At 48.8% G+C, this 18,043-nt stretch overlaps 2 protein-coding genes across 7 annotated transcripts in view; one reads left to right on the top strand and one right to left on the bottom strand.

Moving 5' to 3' along the window:
- CEPT1 (choline/ethanolamine phosphotransferase 1) overlaps window positions 1-2,813 on the bottom strand; it is a 34,076-nt gene extending 31,263 nt beyond the window's left edge. For 2 of the 4 annotated variants that reach the window (XM_075442748.1, XM_075442751.1), the window contains exon 1: window positions 2,725-2,813. The gene's annotated coding sequence lies outside the window, so the exon portion shown is untranslated. Of the gene's footprint in view, window positions 1-778; window positions 885-2,006; window positions 2,023-2,724 lie in introns of those variants that run through there. The other 2 variants (XM_075442752.1, XM_075442750.1) reach the window with 2 other exon arrangements.
- Window positions 879-17,658, top strand: DRAM2 (DNA damage regulated autophagy modulator 2). Of its 3 annotated transcripts, none has more exons than XM_075442771.1 (9): window positions 879-934; window positions 5,462-5,557; window positions 7,992-8,150; window positions 8,845-8,912; window positions 9,452-9,591; window positions 12,085-12,262; window positions 15,738-15,820; window positions 16,806-16,898; window positions 17,316-17,658. In XM_075442771.1, the coding sequence occupies exons 3-9, from the start codon at window positions 8,020-8,022 to the stop codon at window positions 17,421-17,423; spliced, it is 801 nt and encodes a 266-aa protein (XP_075298886.1). In that variant the 5' UTR covers window positions 879-934; window positions 5,462-5,557; window positions 7,992-8,019; the 3' UTR covers window positions 17,424-17,658. The 3 variants fall into 3 exon arrangements, with proteins under 3 accessions (XP_075298886.1, XP_075298884.1, XP_075298885.1); XM_075442769.1 differs by lacking the exon at window positions 879-934 and adding an exon at window positions 2,764-2,852; XM_075442770.1 differs by lacking the exon at window positions 879-934 and adding an exon at window positions 3,011-3,090.
- The last annotated feature ends 385 nt before the right edge of the window (window positions 17,659-18,043 follow it).

Consider the following 18,043-nt stretch of genomic DNA (forward strand, 5'->3'; position numbering starts at 1 on the left):
CGCATCAGGTAGGGGAAATAAGCTATGAAAATCAAAGGTCAATACTGGCATAAGAACAAGCACTCTCATTTCCACTCTCCACAGCTTAATTAAGGCAATTTCCAACAGTGAAAAGCCAACCTCAGAAAGCCCTGTCAGTGGGAGGAGAGGAGAAAGCAAGCAAACAGGTCGTTGCCTGTGCAGGAACCCGATAAGTTTGGGAGCAGGCAGATTTGCACCCATTTGTTTATCAGGAAATCAGACTTAGTCACCTAGGAGGCCCCTGTGAGTGCTGTCCTGGAGGACTAGAAAAATTAGTTCCAGTGCAGAAAACTATACTTTTTTCCACTCCTCCTGAGGAGCTGCTCCCCCTGAGGGGAACCCCCACCACCCCCCCCCCCGAGACAGGGGAGCAAACAACCAAAGGCCGCCCGTCCTCCCAAACAAACAGCCCCACGCCGCCCGGCTCCCGCGGGACTTTCACCCGGGCCTGGCTGCTCGTCGGCAAACACCGAGAGCGGGGAGGGCGGGCAAGGGCACCTCTCGGCCCAGCCAGCCACTTCGCCCCCAGCCCCAAGGAGCCGCGGGGAAGCCCAGGCCCCACCCGCGCCCAGACGGGGTGGGGGTACCCCAGCCCCCGGCCCGGCCCGCAGCGCAGGCCCAGGCCCGGCCTCAGGGACCTCCCGCCCTCACCCACACGGCACCCCTCTCCCTCAGGGACCCCGTCCCGCCCAGGCAGACACAGAACCAGGAGAACAAACCCCGACCCCCCCACCACCGACAACAACCCAACATTCACCTCAGCCTCCCCGCACCGGGCGACGCTTTTTACGCCCCTTTTGCGACGGCCGGAAAGGAGGTGGGCGGAGACAGCGGCGCGCGCCGGGGGCGGGGCGGGGCGGAGAGGGGCGGGGCGGCGCGAGGCCGCCGCGGGGACGGCGCGGGAGCGGCTGAGGTAAATGCGGGGGGGGGGGGGAGAAGGGGGGACCTCGGCGCGCGCGGCCTCGCCCATCCCCCTCCTCCCCCCCACCGTGTCCCGCCCCCCCCCTCCGCCTCCCGGGCACCCCCCCAGCGACCCCCCGGTGTCCCCGGGGCCATCCCCGGGCTGCTCGTTCCTGCCCGCCCCGCCTGCCGAGAGCCCCCCCAGCCCCACTGGAGCCCGCCAGCTCCCTCCCCCTGCACATCCCCCGCCACCCTCCGCCGTGCCCCCGCCACCCTCCCTGCTGCCCCAGTCACCCCCGGCCACCATTCCCCGCGCCGCCCGTTGCTCCCAGTGACCCCCGGCCCCGGGGACCCCACCCAGCCCCTCAGCCCGCTCACCCTCAGGCCTCCCCTTCCCTCCCTCCTGGGCCCTTGTCCCTCTCCCTGCCCACCCCCAGCAGCCCCCCACGCACCTGGCACCCCCAGCCCCGCTCCGTGACCTCGCGATAGCTTTGATCCCCCCAACAGCTCCGATCCCTCCAACAGCTTCGATCCCCCCATAGCTGCGATCCCCCCCAGCAGCTTCAATCCCCCCAACAGCTTTGATCCCCCATAGCTTTGATCCCCCTGACAGCTTTGATCCCTCCAACAGCTTCGATCCCCCCAACCGCTTCGATCCCCCTGACAGCTTCGATCCCCCCAACAGCTTCGATCCCCCCAACAGCTTCGATCCCCCCATAGCTTTGATCCCCCTGACAGGTTCAACCCCCCATAGCTTCAATTCCCCCGACAGCTTTGATCCCCCCTGACAGCTCCGACTCCCTGGCTGTAAGGTGCGAAACTCCCTCCCGCCCTCTGCTTTGAGCTCTCACAGATTTTTAGCCGCTTTGATCCCCCCGACAGCTTTGATCCCCCCGACAGCTTTGATCCCCCCAACAGCTTCGATCCCCCCAACAGCTTCGATTCCCCCCATAGCTTCGATCCCCCCGACAGGTTCAATCCCCCCGTAGCTTCAGTTCCCCCGACAGCTCCGATCCCCCCGACAGCTCCAACTCCCTGGCCGTAAGGTGCGAAACTCCCTCCCGCTCTCTGCTTTGAGCTCTCACGGATTTTTAGCCGCTTCGATCCCCCCAACCGCTTCGATCCCCCCGACAGCTTCAATCCCCCCCAACAGCTTCGGTCCCACCCAACAGCTTCGATCCCACCGACAGGTTCAATCCCCCCAACAGCTTCAATTCCCCCTACAGCTTTGATCCCCCCGACAGCTTCGATCCCCCATAGCTTTGATCCCCCTGACAGGTTCAACCCCCCATAGCTTCAATTCCCCCGACAGCTTCGATCCCCCCGACAGCTCCGACTCCCTGGCTGTAAGGTGCGAAACTCCCTCCCGCCCTCTGCTTTGAGCTCTCACAGATTTTTAGCCGCTTTGATCCCTCCAACCGCTTTGATCCCTCCAACTGCTTCGATCCCCCCGACAGCTTTGATCCCCCCCAACAGCTTTGATCCCCCCCAACAGCTTGGATCCCCCTGACAGCTTCGATCCCCAACAGCTTCGATCCCCAAACAGCTTTGATCCCCCCAACCGCTTCAATCCCCCCGACAGCTTTGATCCCTCCAACCGCTTCGATCCCCAAACAGCTTCGATCCCCCCAACAGCTTCGATCCCCCCAACAGCTTCGATTCCCCCCGACAGCTTCGATTCCCCCCATAGCTTTGATCCCCCCGACAGGTTCAGTCCCCCCGTAGCTTCAATTCCCCCGACAGCTCCAACTCCCTGGCCATAAGGTGCGAAACTCCCTCCCGCTCTCTGCTTTGAGCTCTCACGGATTTTTAGCCGCTTTTCTCTGGTTGGCCTGACAGGTAGCGTGCGTTCGTCCCTGACATTGGGCTCCTCGATCAGCTGTCGCTACAGACCGGGATCGTGGTGTGCCAGGTTTCTAAAACAGGCCTCGGTACGTCCTGATGTCACGGTATTTTGTGGCCGGCTGGGTTTGGTTTGGCGCCGTGCCATTCTGCTGCCTCCCCAGCTGGGTCACAGCGGCTTAGCGAGGGCGCGAAGATCCTCGCTTCAACTCTCTTGAAGGCTGACGCCCATATCTGAAAGATTGAATAGCAACTTTTTTGGTGTCTGTACCGAGAAAACACTCAAAATGAGTCACCCGTCATTACCCTGCAGCGAGAACAACAAAGGTGACACATTTCCTACTCTCTCCCTTCTGGTCCTTTGAGGATTAGCAACCTTTAACCGTTCTTATCAGTTTGACCCTGACAAGTTGCGCAAATGAAGGTGTTCAGTCCCTTTCTGACTCATCCTCATCCAACCTTTGTGTTTACTTGGGAATGCACCCGGCAAATTTCTTTGTCTTTCCTCCTTGGACACACCACACCGTGTCTGTTGGCGGATTTTGCGGGAGGGGAGAAGGAGCATCCCTCAGTACGGCTTTATCTCTGCCTGGCTTGCTGAGGGATCAGGGAAGAGGCAGGCTGGCAGTCAGGGTATCAGCGCTAATTTAGAAATTTCCCTTTTCCACACCAACTTTTGACCATCTTCTCAGCGTTATCGTTCTAGGTAACATGAACGTTCTGCCGTTAATGGCCGTGGCCACCTTTCATTTTCATTTGTAGTTTCTATTCCGCATGCTCAAGCATGTGCAGAATGCTGCTGCAGACTTCCTGCCTTTAAAGAAAAACCTCAGGGGCGGTTAAAATCTCCTTTGTTTTTGAAACACTTCCTTGGCTTGATCTTGAGAATGATTTGATAATGTCTATGGCAGGAAAGACTGTGATTCTCAAACTGGGGCTTAAAAACCCCCTTAGGACACAAAAGTGCCTACAGGTCAGGATAATTGTTTAAGAAATTAGTAGTGATGTTGAAAAGAGAGGCTAGCCTTTGCCGTTGTATAATCAGTTGGCAAAGAACCCTGTGAAAAAACAAGGAGGTTGAGCGTGTTTTCTCTCTCACTGCTGAAAACAGTAGGACAAGATGAGGTGTTAATAATAATTCATTTCAGGACCTTCCAGCTGGCAAATCGCAAGGCAGTTCCATCCTGCCTCCCGGTGATGTGCGAAGCCTCCTGATGCGCCTGTGCTTGCCCAGCCGCTCCGCAGCAGAGCCCTGTGAGCTGGCCCCGGTGTGTCTGCAGCAGGGCGAAGCTGGGCCGGCCTCGAGCAGACGGGGCCATAAATGGAGACAGCGCTTTGCGCGGAACAAAGCCTGCGTTTGGGACGTACAGTCTGCCCACGTAACAGCGTGAGAAAAGACTTGATGTCACTAGAAAACTTTAAACAGGAAGATGAGGGGAGATGATAAGAATTCAGGGAAGAGATGGACAGAGCTAAGAAAGAGAATTCAGTGGGGAAAAATAATTACAAAACAGTTTTTAAGTGTAAGGAGAGTTCATTAGGGGTTTATGTCTGTGAAAGTAAGAGGGCCAGAGCTGCAGTTTTCTGGCAGAGCCCAAACCAGCTGGAATCCCCGTGCCGTTGGGATGAACCAGCCTGCGGCTATATTCACAGAAGAAGTCGTGCCTCACCAGAGCTCTCGGGTTGCAGCTGAAGCCACCACACCGCTCCTTACGCCTGACCACATGAAAGCGAGCGTAATTTGTGTCGAGGCCTTGGCTTTGGGCGAAGTGACAGCACAGGTTGTGGAGATGCTCGGTCTCAACTGACTGAGGGCTTTGCTGCAGCAGGGCTTGCTCCGGAGCAGACGTTGCCGACGAGCTGCCTGCGTGGCCTCATATGATAAGAGCAACATCCAGGGGGGAAATGGGGAGTAGCTGTTCTGCTTTACTAACCCCGCTTTAGTCCAGGTAAATTAAACTGCACGCGTGTGCAAATACTCTGAACAGGTGGAAAATCTGCGTTGTTTGTGAGCCTTACCCCCACGTAGCGTCAGTCCCACTGCGTCCAGGCGGCAGCGGTCACCCAGAGCTGCGGCTGACCAGCACCCGAACGTTGCAGACATCTGCGCAATGAATGTTGCCAGCTGACGGGAACGCAGCACAGCGTCTCCTCTCTGACGGCTTTTTGGTGTATGAAAACGGCAGCTGCTCACGTGAAGAGGGGGCAGGAGCCGTGGGATGTCTGGCTGAATGCAGGTTGCTTCAGCAGCTATCCTGCCACGTATTCAGCGTAGCACCAGCATCACGTTGGGATGCTCACCCACCGTGAAACGGGAAGACTCCATGTTCTGGCCTCTTCCTTACATGAAAGCGAGATCACGGGCACTGGTTTTAATGGCATTAAAACAGTTGCATTCATTTTTTTTCTTAAAAGCTTCTCATTTCAAGTTAAATCTTTGTGTAGACAAGTCCTATAATTCAAAAAGTCTTAAACACTTGTTTTTCTGCATTTCTACCATCCCACCATCCACAAGCTTCACTCCTTAAACCACTTGGAATGTAGGAAAAACACAGTGTGTCAGCCCAATGGTCCGTCTAATGCAATGGCCAGTCAGCAGCAATGATGAACACAAGGTGCTAAGAAGGAGAATAAATACTATAGAGTAAGGGGTATAAAAGCATCTCACATCTTGATTATTTTCCTTTGTATCTCAAAGATTCAGAAAAAAAATGAAGCGAATGTGGAACATCATCAGAAAGATGACTTTGGATTCCCCTTGAGGAGACATTTCTTTTGATGTCCTTGTTCTCAGGTACGTGGCAATAATTTTTTATTTGTTTTTCAGGCAAAAATCTGCTAGCTCAGAAAGGAAGTTAAGGTACTGTTAACATTTAAACGTTACAGGAAAAGTGAAATCTAAGCATCAGACTGACTGCTTGAAGTTTTGAATCGCATGCCCAGGCACATAACTTCTAGAACAGAGAACGCCATGCAAAATATGCATTTCTCTTTCAAATTCCCAATTTACTCACAAAGAGATGGCATTGTGAAGTCATATTCATTACTATTTTTACTGTGTTACAGTCTTAAAATGAAAGTCAGCATTAGAGGGCAAATGTTATACTTAGCCTAAAAATGAAAGCTTAAGTGTAAGAAAGCAACTTTAATTCTATTACTGTTCTTACTCCCTACAACTCCTGTTAGAGACCTTTATCTGCTACCTAACATCTTCCTTAAAAGCAGCTGAACCTGTCATTTTACAAGCATGTCATTGTACATTCTTTTCAAGGGTTAGCAGTTAGAGTTGGCTTTCATTACCTCCCAGGAGCATGGCAGAGCTCGTTTGTTCTTGTTTGAACTACTAATATTCTAGGCTTAAAAGCAGCACAGACTCACGACAGTCACCAATTTCTGGTAAATGAGCAATTCTCATTAGGCATGATTATGCATTATGTGACGAATCTATCAACCTAGCTTTCCACAAGCTCCCCTAGACACGCGGGCTGGCAAGGGTCAGCAACACGATATTCCATGGAACAACAAAGGTCTGCCTGTGACTGCGTATCTGCTGTGTGCAGTGAGCCCACGTCAGGAGAGCGCTGAGGTCTCCTGAGTGAGATGCAGAGGAGTTGATGAGCTCTGCTCTGTTGCTGCATTCACCTGCTTTTGTTTCACCTTCTTTTTTCCTCCCATGAAACTTTCTAGTCTTGGTGCTTCCTGTCTCTCTTCCTTTTCCCTTTCTCCTTTCTTCCAGTCTAATGCTCTAGGCAATGCCCTCCTAAAACATCTCAGTGCTGCACCCCTTCCTATTTTGTCTCAATGTTATTTTGCTTTTCTCACATACTGTTTGATCTTTGCCTGGATGCCCTTGGATCTGTACTTTTATTACTTGCTCTTCACCTCTTTCCTGTTTCATATTCCATTTACAGTCTGCAGTTTCAACTTTGCTTAAACACTTTCTGTACTCTTCTCACTGGTGTAAATGTCAGGAAACGCCATCTGTAACATGGCATAAAACACAGAGCCAAGTATAGCCTAGAGAAGAGAAGGCTCGGGCAGGATCTCATCAATGCGTACAAGTACCTGAAGGGAGGGTGCAAGAAGGACGGAGCCAGGCTCTTTTCAGTGGTGCCCAGCGACAGGACCAGAGTGGGGCACAAACTGAAACGCAGGAGGCTCTGTCTGACCATAAGAAAGCACATTTTCACTGTGAGGATGACAGAGCACTGGCAGAGGTTGCCCAGAGAGGTTGTAGTATCTCTGTCTTTGGAGATACTCAAAAGCCATCCTGCACCCTGGCTCTGGGTGGCCCAGCTTGAGGAGGGGAGTAGGACAAGGTGACCTCCCTTCCCACCTCAGCCATTCTGGGGTTCTGAACTCAGCTCTGCTTAGCTTTGTGTTTGAAGCCGATAGAAAATTACTTCCCTCTAGCACCAAGAGTAGAGAGAAGCCACAGTTCTCTCTGTGTAAGCTCACCAGGGTGACACTGCTACACATTATTGCTGTTAGAGAACTGAGACTAGAGACATAGATTTGCTGTCAGGCTGGGACTTATGGAACTTGGTAGTGAGTACAGAGTTAGCCATTTCGCTCCACTGCAAATGGACCTTTTCCTCCTTCCTCCATGTAAAACACGGAGCTGCCATACTGCCACCAGGAGTAAGCAGCCCTTGAGTTTGAAGGTTGTGGCTGGTAGCAGTCAGCCCTTGCTCATAGATATCTGTGAGCTTATTTAAGGGATGCTTATAACAGATGTTGAGTCACACAGCGTTGACAGGTAGTAAATGAGTGCAGACATTAAAGTAATTTTAGGTCATTTTCTCCATGTCTACGCAGTGGATTGTTAATGGAAATCAGGGGCTCTACAACAGCCACTATCAGTTAAACTGTCACCACTGGGACACATTCCCTGTCAGCCTCACTAATTCTAACATGGTGGTGTGACACGAGGGTAAGAAGGAAGTAGAGTCCGTTACTCACAGTGACCCATTTGACTTTCTTCTGGCAGCAACAAATGCCAAGACATGTAGTAAAGCGACACTACTGCTTTCTTTTCAGAAATGAACATTTGCAGTGTTATTTCTGCTTATTTATGATTGCTTCCGTGCCGTGAAGTCAAATGTTCACTTGGGTTTGCAGGACCAGGACTGAGAGCAATATCAAATTGCTGTATTTGAAGCAGCTTGCCTCCAGAAAAGCAAAACCTTTGAGAAATCTTAGTACACCTTTGTGTTTGATTCCTACAGTGTTCAAAGTTAGAAGCCAGCCACTGAAATGTGGTGGTTTCAGCAAGGCCTCTCTGTCTTGCCTGTGGCTTTGGTTGTTTGGTCAGCTGCCTCTTTTGTGTTTTCATACATTACTGCGATCGTCCTACACCACGTCGACCCTTTGGTGCCCTACATCAGGTCAGTAACGCTCGTACTGTATCGTAGTGTTGAATTGGCCTCTCACTCCCATCAAGTCTCGCCCAACTCCAAATTTTAAACAGCAATTCTTACCTAACAAACAGCTCCATTTCTAAACTAACTAGCTGTTTATAGTTGTTTGTGTGTAACTATTTAAAACTGTCTATTTTTGTGCAAAAGTCTAAGCCGTGGCTCTGCAAACGTATCCTTAAAATTAAGATGAACAAGAAAACTGGGGGTGCATCTCCAGCCCTCTGTTCACCGTGAAGCGTCTTGCTGTCACCAGGTTGGGCTGCACCAGTAAATCCGTACAGTAATCTGTATTCCCAGCTGCATTGCATCAAGGCTGTACACATGACCTTAGTTTTGGTCTTTCAGTTTTCCAGTGTCTTAATTTTTCCAGTTTTAATACTCTTTATTCACCTTTTATGGAATGAAGATCAATATAAAAGGAATAATTACACCAAGTATGTTCATTCCTTGTTATAAGGATAGCACGTCTTTACCATATTTATTTCTACAGCTCTAGAAACTAGCTCAGTGTAGTTAGAGTAATGAAATATTCAGTGAAAAATATCTGGGAGGGCTTTTTCACAAACCTGTTTTATATGGTTCCTTTGTAGACTGAAATAAGTGAAGTTATGTTGCAAGTATTTTTAGTATAGATATGTATCACTCCATTTATCTCTTCCAGTGATACAGGGACAATACCACCTGAAAGATGCTTATTTGGGATCATGTTAAATATTTCGGCTTTCTTGGGTGAGTACAGAAAGCTGTCCTTGGCAACCAGCAGGCAGTTCTGGAATGCACACAGCTTCAAACAATTTAATTTCCTTATTCAGATCATTAAACAGCCCATAATTCTGAGTCAAACCCCAAATTCTAAACAATTAATATTAATTCTCTTAAGCAATTCAGAGGAAAGTGTATGTTAGGGATGTTAGGACAATTGCAGATTCCAGAAGGCCAAAAATGCATGTAAAAAACCCGACAGACCAGTAAAGGAAATAGAAGTGCAAAATCAAGGCAGCCTAAATGTGCTGCGATTATGGAGAGGGGGAGAAGCAACCTAGTGTGCCTTTCAAATGAAAGAGATCAGAAAAAGCTAGTCAGTTGACTTGTTTACCATTGTATTATTTCAGTTTTGGCTTCCAGATTCTCAGCTTTCCTATTTCAGTGTACCGTAAGACAGTTTTTGTATTTTAAATAGTTGCCTCTGTCACTCAGAATCTTCCTTAAAAAAGGACAATCTGCTTGTCAGCTGAAGACCTTACTGCCTTTGGGTTCTTCATTTACAGGTATGGCTACCATGTATGTACGTTACAAACAAGTTCACGCTTTGAATCCAGAAAAATCCAGGATCATCAAGCTGAATAAGATTGGCCTTACACTAGGACTGATGAGCTGTTTTGGACTTTGCATTATTGCAAATTTCCAGGTTTGTGCTTTGCTTGCAATGTTCCAAAGCTGTCCAGAGTTGTGTGTTTGTTTACTCAGAGATCTGATAAAATGAGGATTTTTGGGGGACAGACCTGTTTTTTGTCAAATTCCCTACAGAAAATTGTTAAAAAAAAATTACGGTTGGTTTATAATTTCTTACTTATTTCTTTATCCACTGGGACATGTGAGCAGCCATTCCTGAAATTTCAAAACATTAAAAAACCCACAAGTTTTGCAAGAAGAAAACTCATCTTGGACCTCCTCCTAGGGGATTTGAAAGGCCTAGCTCCAGATTCAAAGACCACAACTACATTGTATTTTGACTCAGGAGGATCAGGTATCAAATAGTCAAAATACAACTAGAAGTAAAGCCAACAAGAACACCCAACCCCACAAGAAGTCCAGCTCTGAAAAATCTGCCCTCTTAGGTATGTTTTCCTTCAAACCTGCGCAATTCTTGAAAATCCTGCAATGTTAACCAGCTTTTGAATTTTGTCTCTGTTTTATTTCTCCCCAATACTTCCCACCCCCTCCAGAAAAAAAGAAAAAATCTGATATTCTCACATACCACACCATCAGCAGGGCCGTATTCTACATCCATGGCTATTACATGCAAAGCAGTTGTATAGTTGCCAGTCTCATCACGTTGATTCCCTACTGGGTTCGGGGCGATCTGTAGTGGTGCCTTCAGCAGGCTGCAGCGTCACCTTGGTCAACTTGGTCGCCTGCTGGGTTGGTGACAGGGAGAAGCAGAGGAGAAGCTCCTGGAAAGCTCCACCTTTTTCCCTGCTCCTCTTCCCCTAGCACAGCTCTCCAAGTGCTTCAGCAGCTCCTGTCTTAGAAACCCCAACACACTCATTTGGGGGTTTTTATTTTTGGAGGCCTCAAGCTATTTGCTTTGTTCTAGAGCCCCAGCTACACCCAGAGGCCACAACCTCCCTTACCACACCCACCAAGCAAAAGCCTCCAGGCTGCCTTTACCTCCATGATTTCTCTCCACCACTGGTCAGGAGAGGCTGTGGCTACTTTCTGTAGATTTCAAGATGATCAAAATATACAAGTTGCATGTTATTTTGTTAAGTAGTTTGTGTTACATTTAGTCTTGAGCGAGACAAAAATTGGAAGCGATCTACCTGCTTATCCAAGTGATGCTGGGGACCTGCTGAGGGCCACCCCAGAGGCAAAAGGAGCTCAAGCCCCCTGGAATCCACTAGTTAGTGAAAACAACAGAAGTGCGAAAATACATGAAGATGAACAAAGGGGATGTGGGAACAGCCTTCACACAGAGAGCTCCAGGCAGTTCTCACTGCTGGGAGTCCGAGCAGTAGCGCAGGGCTCCCTCAGGGGAGGTTTAATCCACTCTGTTCAGCCGGTACTGTTGCTGGAGTCTAGCTGTGGCTATTGATTTTCTCCTCTGTAGGGCAAAGATTTCTCTCTGATGACACCTCGTCACTGAACAGCACATGATTTTGGAGCACACGCCTTTGCAACGTGATTATTCACTATTTAAATATAAATCCCCATCTCTGTTACACTGGATAGAGCACTTCAGATTCATTTGTGCGCATAAGGTGCACATGGAGATTGTGAGGAAAGGGCGACTCCAATTCCTGATCTTAATACTTATTAAACTACACAGACAGCCTCCTGCTTTAGGGCATAAAGGATGGCCTGCACCACTGGAGGGCAGGGACGCTGCCAAGCCTTGCGTTGCACAACTGGCAAGATCCCACTTTTTAGTTTCTGTCTTTGGTGCTGTGTTTAGCCAGGGATGAGAGGAAAGGCCTGAATACAACGTGATTTTTCAGGGCATAAATTTTAACTGGGGTTGTTTTTCTTGGATTAACTTCTAGTGTTAATGATTTTTACTATTTGACAGTGGATTCCCATATAGTGTTTTTTAAGTTAAGAAGTATTACTGCTTGATGCAACCTTGTTCCCTCTTGAGTATTCAAACATACTAATTTGACAAACAAGGCTTACTCAAACTAGACTAATTCAGAGAAGTGCTAAACCTCATTATTTTTAATCCTATTTTGGGTACTAGAACTGTGTCGTGTTTATCCTGTATTGCATTACCTGTCACAGATGTGCAGATTCCTGGGATAGAAATGCTCAGCAGATAGCCTGTTGTCACTCATCACCTGCCCAGCCGCAGGGGTTCCTGCATCCAGTTTCTGTATTGCTGTCTGTTACGGCTAACGAGAACAGCTCTTATCAATTCCTGTAGTTAAGGTATAGCTGTGACCTATAACTTAGCCACAAGAACTCAACAAAAACAGCAACACAAAGGGCTGGCAGGTGCTGGCTTCCAGCTAACTCTGTGTGGTGTTTCCAAGAAAAATTGAAGTACTAGCACGTTCCAGAACTGCGTAGCTTGGGGTGTGAGAAGGTAACTGAGTGGGTGGAGTGCCAAAGGTTTACAGAAGAACATTGTCCTTGAGTTTAAAATGAAACCAGGTTCTGTACAAGCAGTGCTTTCTTTCCCTAGAAATGTATTCTGTACTACGTACACGTGGTTGGAGCCTGCCTGACGTTTGGAGTAGGGGCCGTTTACATGCTGGTTCAGACTGTCCTGTCTTACCTGATGCAGCCAGAAGTTCACAGCAAAGACATCTTTTGGATCCGGCTGACCGTGTTGCTCTGGTGCTGTTCGAGCATTGTGAGCAGTATCCTTTCGCTGTGCAGCGTCACCGTAAATCAGAGCAGCCTTCACAAATGCCAGTCTTTGCATCCACATTAATTCAGCCTACCAGTGTGGAAGGCTGTGCCGCAGGTGGCCTGTCATCTTTACACGTACAGCGTGTGTCGCGCTGTCTATTCATGTTCTGTATTGCTACCTGGGAACTTTAGGAGAAAGGGGAACCAGCAGGTTAAGCCCACAAGGGAGTCACTGGGTAATAAAAAAAGGTAAGAGGGATGGTTACCGCCTGTTGTCCTCCTTTCCTTCTGCACATCAGAGACTGAAAATGGCAAAACAAGAGTTTGTCACAAAGAGGTCTGACTGTAGCTTATGAAAGATGGGGAGAAAGGCAAGTGTGCTGAAGAGCTGGGTGGTTGTATGGAGGAATAAAGCCAGGTAAGAAGTAAAAGTGTCCGTTTGCTGGTGACAGGAATGGTGGAGCAAGTTTTATAGTTGGATACAACTAAAAGAAGTAAAAGTGTCCGTTTGCTGGTGACAGGAATGGTGGAGCAAGTTTTATAGTTGGATACAACTAAAAGAGAAGTACAGAAGATAGCACAGGAGAAAATACTACAAACCTACCCATGCGCAGCCATGCTGCCCTGTGCCAGCTGCCTCCCAGAGTGGGTTTAAAGCACTGGCATTTGTCAGAGAGAGAATTCTGGAGCATATTGCCAAGGCGGAGTCAGAAGAGTCATTTGACCTCTGATCTCCTCCCCTGCCCATCCTACAGTTCAAAAGACGGGAGGTTTCTGACCAGTAATCCCTACAGCCTTCCTTCGGCTCTTGAATCTATCATCTCTCTTAACTTTGAATTCCAAGTGCTGGAGGCAGCTGTGGGTTTTGCAGAAATTTGGGCAAGCCCATCCAGAAAGACAGGCCTTTTTCCTGTCCCGAGTCATTTAACAATCAGGAAACTGAACCACAGCAGTTCCTCTGCTCACCCTGATAGACCTAAACTTTGTATTTTGAAAACCATGACTCAGTTTTTTGTCAAACAGCACCACAACACTAAAGCTTTCAAATTTACATTCCAAAGACACAAGTGCAAAAATCATTGCTTAAATGTTGTCCCTTCTGCAGCTGAATCAAGGCCACCAATTTACTCCCCACCAGTTCCTCATATTTCCAGGCTGGCAGCCAAAACCAGCACTAAACCACACGCCCCATTTCCCAGTGACGGAGCACCTCGCTCAGCTCCCGTGCCTGCTACTGCACGATTGTACAATCTGTACCAGCCAGCCGAGAAGCGATAGTCTGAGCACAGGCTGGTTATCTGAAAAACAGCGAGAAGCACCCTTACCTGCTGAGGCAGCTTGACACAGAGCAAGGAAGTCATCTGTCCGACTTGGAGAATTGCCGTCCCGAGCAGAAATTTTTGGTGCTAGCAAAATATAAGATTTTCAGTTTCGAACAGTTTGGAGCCAAATGCAATTGGGGAAGACTAAAATGGAACAAGATGCTCTGCTGCAAGTTAAGAGCCTTTTACAGATGCCAAAAACCCACAAAGTCCAGATCTCTAGAGGTTTTTATACCAGTGTGGTCTAACCAAAATTAGAGGGAAGTAAAGCTGTAGAAATAATGATATATGCATACATATGTGTGGGAGGGGAAGAAAAGGGAAATCATAAAGAGCATTTTCTAAATTAACAGCTCATAATGTAATAAGGGGAAGATGGTAGCAGGGAGAAGTCTGTGGTCATAGGTGAAATGGTTGTAACTGGTACTGGAGAACAGAGGGAAACGCATTTTGTATCAGGAATGGTGTGGCCAGCAGGAGTAGGGAGGTGATCAGGCCCCTGTACTCAGCACTGGTGAGGCTGCACCTCGAGTACTGTGTTCAGCTTTGGGCCCCTCACTACAAGAAGGACACTGAGGGGCCGAAGTGTGTCCAGAGAAGGGCAACGGGGGTGGTGAAAGGTCTGGAGAACCAAGACCTAGGACAAGCGGCTGAGGGAACCAGGGTCGTTCAGCCTGGAGAAGAGGAGGCTGAGGGGGGACCTTATCGCTCTCTACAACTACCTGAAAGAGGGTGTAGCGAGGTGGGGGTTGGTGTCTGTTCCCAAGTAACAGGCACTAGGACAAGAGGCAATGGCCTCAAGTTGCACCAGGGGAGGTTTAGATTGGATATTAGGAAAAATTTCTTCACTGGAAGGGTTGTCAGGCACTGGACCAGGCTGCCCAGGGCAGTGGTGGAGTCCCCATCCTGGAGGTATTTGAAAGCCATGTAGATGTGGCACTTAGGGATGTGGTTTAGTGGTGGACTTGGCAGCGGTAGGTTTAAGGTTGGGCTTGATGATCTTCAGGGTCTTTTCCAACCTAAATGATTCTGTAAAAATACTCCTGATCCTCTGCTGGAGTGAAACAGCAGAATTACTAACACAGAGCAAAGCAGTTAATTACCCACTCTGTAACGAGGGGAGGATGGGAACCCGTTATTTTTGTATCATGATGATTAAATTCTTTCCATTGCAGTAGTAATGCAGACAGGTAACTAACAGCTACAAAAACTGTACATTTTAATTAGCAGAGAATTGGGTAACTTGCATTCAGATCAGGAACCAAAGCTCTCTGGACCACTCACATCAATTTCTTAATGAGCTTTGGAAGTCTGGGGTTTCAAAGACATGCTTGTGCCAGTGAGTTCAGCCTTGTTCACCACCAAAATTAATCCTTCACATCAGGAGGCTCTTGATGTTTAATCTCATTAACAATTGAAGAAGTTAATATCTTAATCCTATGAAAATCAGATCTTCTGTAACGTCGTGCTCGAAGTTTCATTGCAAAGGCAGTAGCACTGATGTAGCACGCCTTCGCTCTACAAGATGTTGAAAGAGCAACATCTCAGAAACTCTGGAAAGAGCCCAGGTCTCTGATCAAACAAGGAATCATTGTCATGGGGGATTTTTCCTTGGCTGCTGTACCATAGCAGTTATCAAACCTTGAGTGAACTAAGAGGGCAGCAGAAAAGCTGATAACCCTCTCTGCTGCAAGCAATACAGCATTCCAACCTGTCACCCACATATCAAGAACTCAGGGTGGCTGAGGAGCAGAAAAGCAAATCAGAGAAAGAGGTCGAGGCACTACTAGCCTGGAAAATACCGATAAAAAAAAATTCCTAAATGCTAAGTAATCACATTTGATCATAGTTCAAATGCTTTCATAAAGCTGCTGTGTTTGATCTTGTTGAGGTACAACAAGATGCAGCATACAGCAAACAGAGGTAATCGATGTAGATCAGAATTAACCTTTTCAAGTGGCAGCTGGAACAACCGACAAGCTGAAGGTGCAGTGTGAAGCAGCCCATGTCGCTGTTACTGCTCACTGTGCTGAGGAGACCTTGTGGGGAGCACGCGGCCACCTCCTTACAGCCGCAGCTTGACACAAGCCCGAGCCAAGTCTGGAATTTCCAAGTTGCTCGTTCTTGGTATTGAACCTTCCTTAACGTCATTTCTTTACAGTGTTTGTTTCCTCAGTGGTCTTATACAGTGGCCTGTATGGAACGAATCTAGTGCAGAAGCTGCACTGGGATCCACAGGAAAAAGTGAGTGATTGAGTGGAGAAAATATTCCGACAACAAAACTCAGCTCCATTATTTGGAGCAGCAAATGCAGCTGGTAACTTCCTGCAGTTGCGTACGCGTACTTGGGCTGGGAGAGGCAAGTGACCTTCACCCGTTGAGCCAGTGTGCAGCTACTTGCTGAAGTGCTGCTCTGAGCAAAACAGTTGCACCTTCAAGCGTTATTTTAAATTAATCTCGCTCACGGGCAGTAATTGAACCAGCTGTCAAACTACCAGCCTGTCTGGTGTGTGCTGGTCCACGATGCCTGGTCACTGTGCCACGATAACTGTAGATAAGGACTCTCGCGTGCCAGCTGGCTGCAGCAAAGCAGAGTTCTGACTGCTGCCACGTGGGCGTCTGGTGGAGGCAGGAGGAGGAGTAGGCCAAAGGACACAAGTGGTAGAGCTGCCATCAAAGCGATAAGCACGGGGCAGTGCGGGGTCCCGGGTGGGACAGGGAAAGGTCTCCACAGCTCTGTCCATCTCCCTGGCCCTCCCCATCCTCTCCAGGCACTGATGCAGGCATGGCACTCACTGGGGGAAATACTGGGCAGGCTGGTTTTGAGGGCTTTTCCCACCCCTCCCTTCAGTTAAAGCATAAGGCACCTCTCTGGAGTCTGCTTACATCCAAGGGAGGGCCTTGAACCTTACTTTTGTGCAGAGGTTTTGCTGCTAGTCATGCCAAGCTCTTGCTTAAGCCTTCAGGTTTTGCGAGTGGATATTAAATTCCCAGTGGGGTCATTCCAGTTGCATGGGGCAGATGTTTCCCTGGTCATTCGCGCTCTTCTGCTGAGTTCAGCACTTCATTCTGAGAGACTCTGGCTACGCCAGGAGATTTTGCTCTCCAAAGGGAAGAGCTGTGGATGTGGGATGTCATGTGCACAAGCCGTCTTTGTGCCATTGCAGGTTCAAGAGGAGCTTTTCACACTGATTTTTTTTTTTTCTCCTCTCCTCTCACTGTTACACAGGGCTACACAGCTCACATCATCAGCACCATCTCAGAGTGGTCGTTAGCATTCTCCTTCCTCAGCTTTTTCCTGACCTATATCCGCGACTTCCAGGTAAAACGAAGTTAACGTTAAGCGCGTTGCTTCTCCAAGCTCTGACTAGCCTGACACGACGCAGGATGGGCTGCCCTGTGGTAACCGCCATCAGGGCTAGAGGGCCGGTAGCAGGAACAGCAGTAAGCAGCCCTCTCTTCCTCAGGAGGATCCGTCCCTGCGGTGTTAGCACACAGACTCCAACGTCAGAGTAACTTTAATCGGCTTCACTGGCAAGATCTGTCACTGGCACAGGGGACATTTGCTGTAGGATTGCAAGGCAAATGATGGAGTCTGGCCAGGAGAACAGACTGGGAGTCGGGCATATAGTTCTGGAGCCGATCTGCATTTTGGTGTTCCATCCGACTGCTGAAGTTACCCGTGCTGAGGCAGTGACAGGCCTGCTAACTTGCGTTTCCTTTCCTTTCTCCTATGTAGAAAATTTCCCTACGTGCCGTTGTCAGCTTGCATGGACGAACACTTTACAACACAGCGCAGAGCTTTGTGACCGACGAGCAGTCCCTGCTGATAGCGGGGAGCATCTAATGAAGGCAAAGAGAACACGTTCTCAGCATAACTCAGGAATTTAATGGCAATAACAGTTGATATTTCTATGCATTTATTTTGTATGAAAAATTTATGAAGTGATTGTATTGTACTTGACAGAAAGGGCTTTGCTATTAACCCACAGAGCAATGCAAATGTTATCAGTATTGTAAACAAGCCTATAACATTTCTACACATGCCAATGTCACGAAAAAATTAAATGAAGGTTATTAAAGAGTTGTGTTTCCTCGTCACTTCCACCACACCCAATTTTACCTCCCTCGTTCCCTTGCCTGCCACTCCCCAGTCTTCCTCAGGCCAAGGAAGGGCCTTTTGGGATGCCTGGAGCCAGGCTCCAGCCTCATCCTTCCACACCTGCGGCTCCCTGCTTGGGCAGCTGGGCTGACCCACAGCCTGCACCCTACACCCACGCAGAAGCACCCCAAAGGCACCTGGCCCTATGAGCACCCCACATGGAGAGCCCTCGTTACAGCACAGCTTCCTCCGGAGGACAGGAGGGAGCAGACAGCTGGGCCAGCTCTGCTCCTGCTGGACGGGCACTGGCTCCTGGTGAGGAGCAACAAGGAACAGCAGCAGAACCTGGGCAGATGGCTCCAAGG

This window comes from Opisthocomus hoazin, chromosome 25 (assembly GCF_030867145.1).
Source record: "Opisthocomus hoazin isolate bOpiHoa1 chromosome 25, bOpiHoa1.hap1, whole genome shotgun sequence".
Taxonomy (NCBI): Eukaryota; Metazoa; Chordata; class Aves; order Opisthocomiformes; family Opisthocomidae; genus Opisthocomus; species Opisthocomus hoazin.

Coding starts and splice junctions, on each gene's coding strand:
- DRAM2 (XM_075442771.1), top strand. CDS start 8,020: ATGTGGTGGTTTCAGCAAGGCCTCTCTGTCTTGCCTGTGGCTTTGGTT. Junction 8,151..8,844: donor CCTTTGGTGCCCTACATCAG/GTCAGTAACGCT, acceptor TATCTCTTCCAG/TGATACAGGGACAATACCAC. Junction 16,899..17,315: donor CCTATATCCGCGACTTCCAG/GTAAAACGAAGT, acceptor TCTCCTATGTAG/AAAATTTCCCTACGTGCCGT.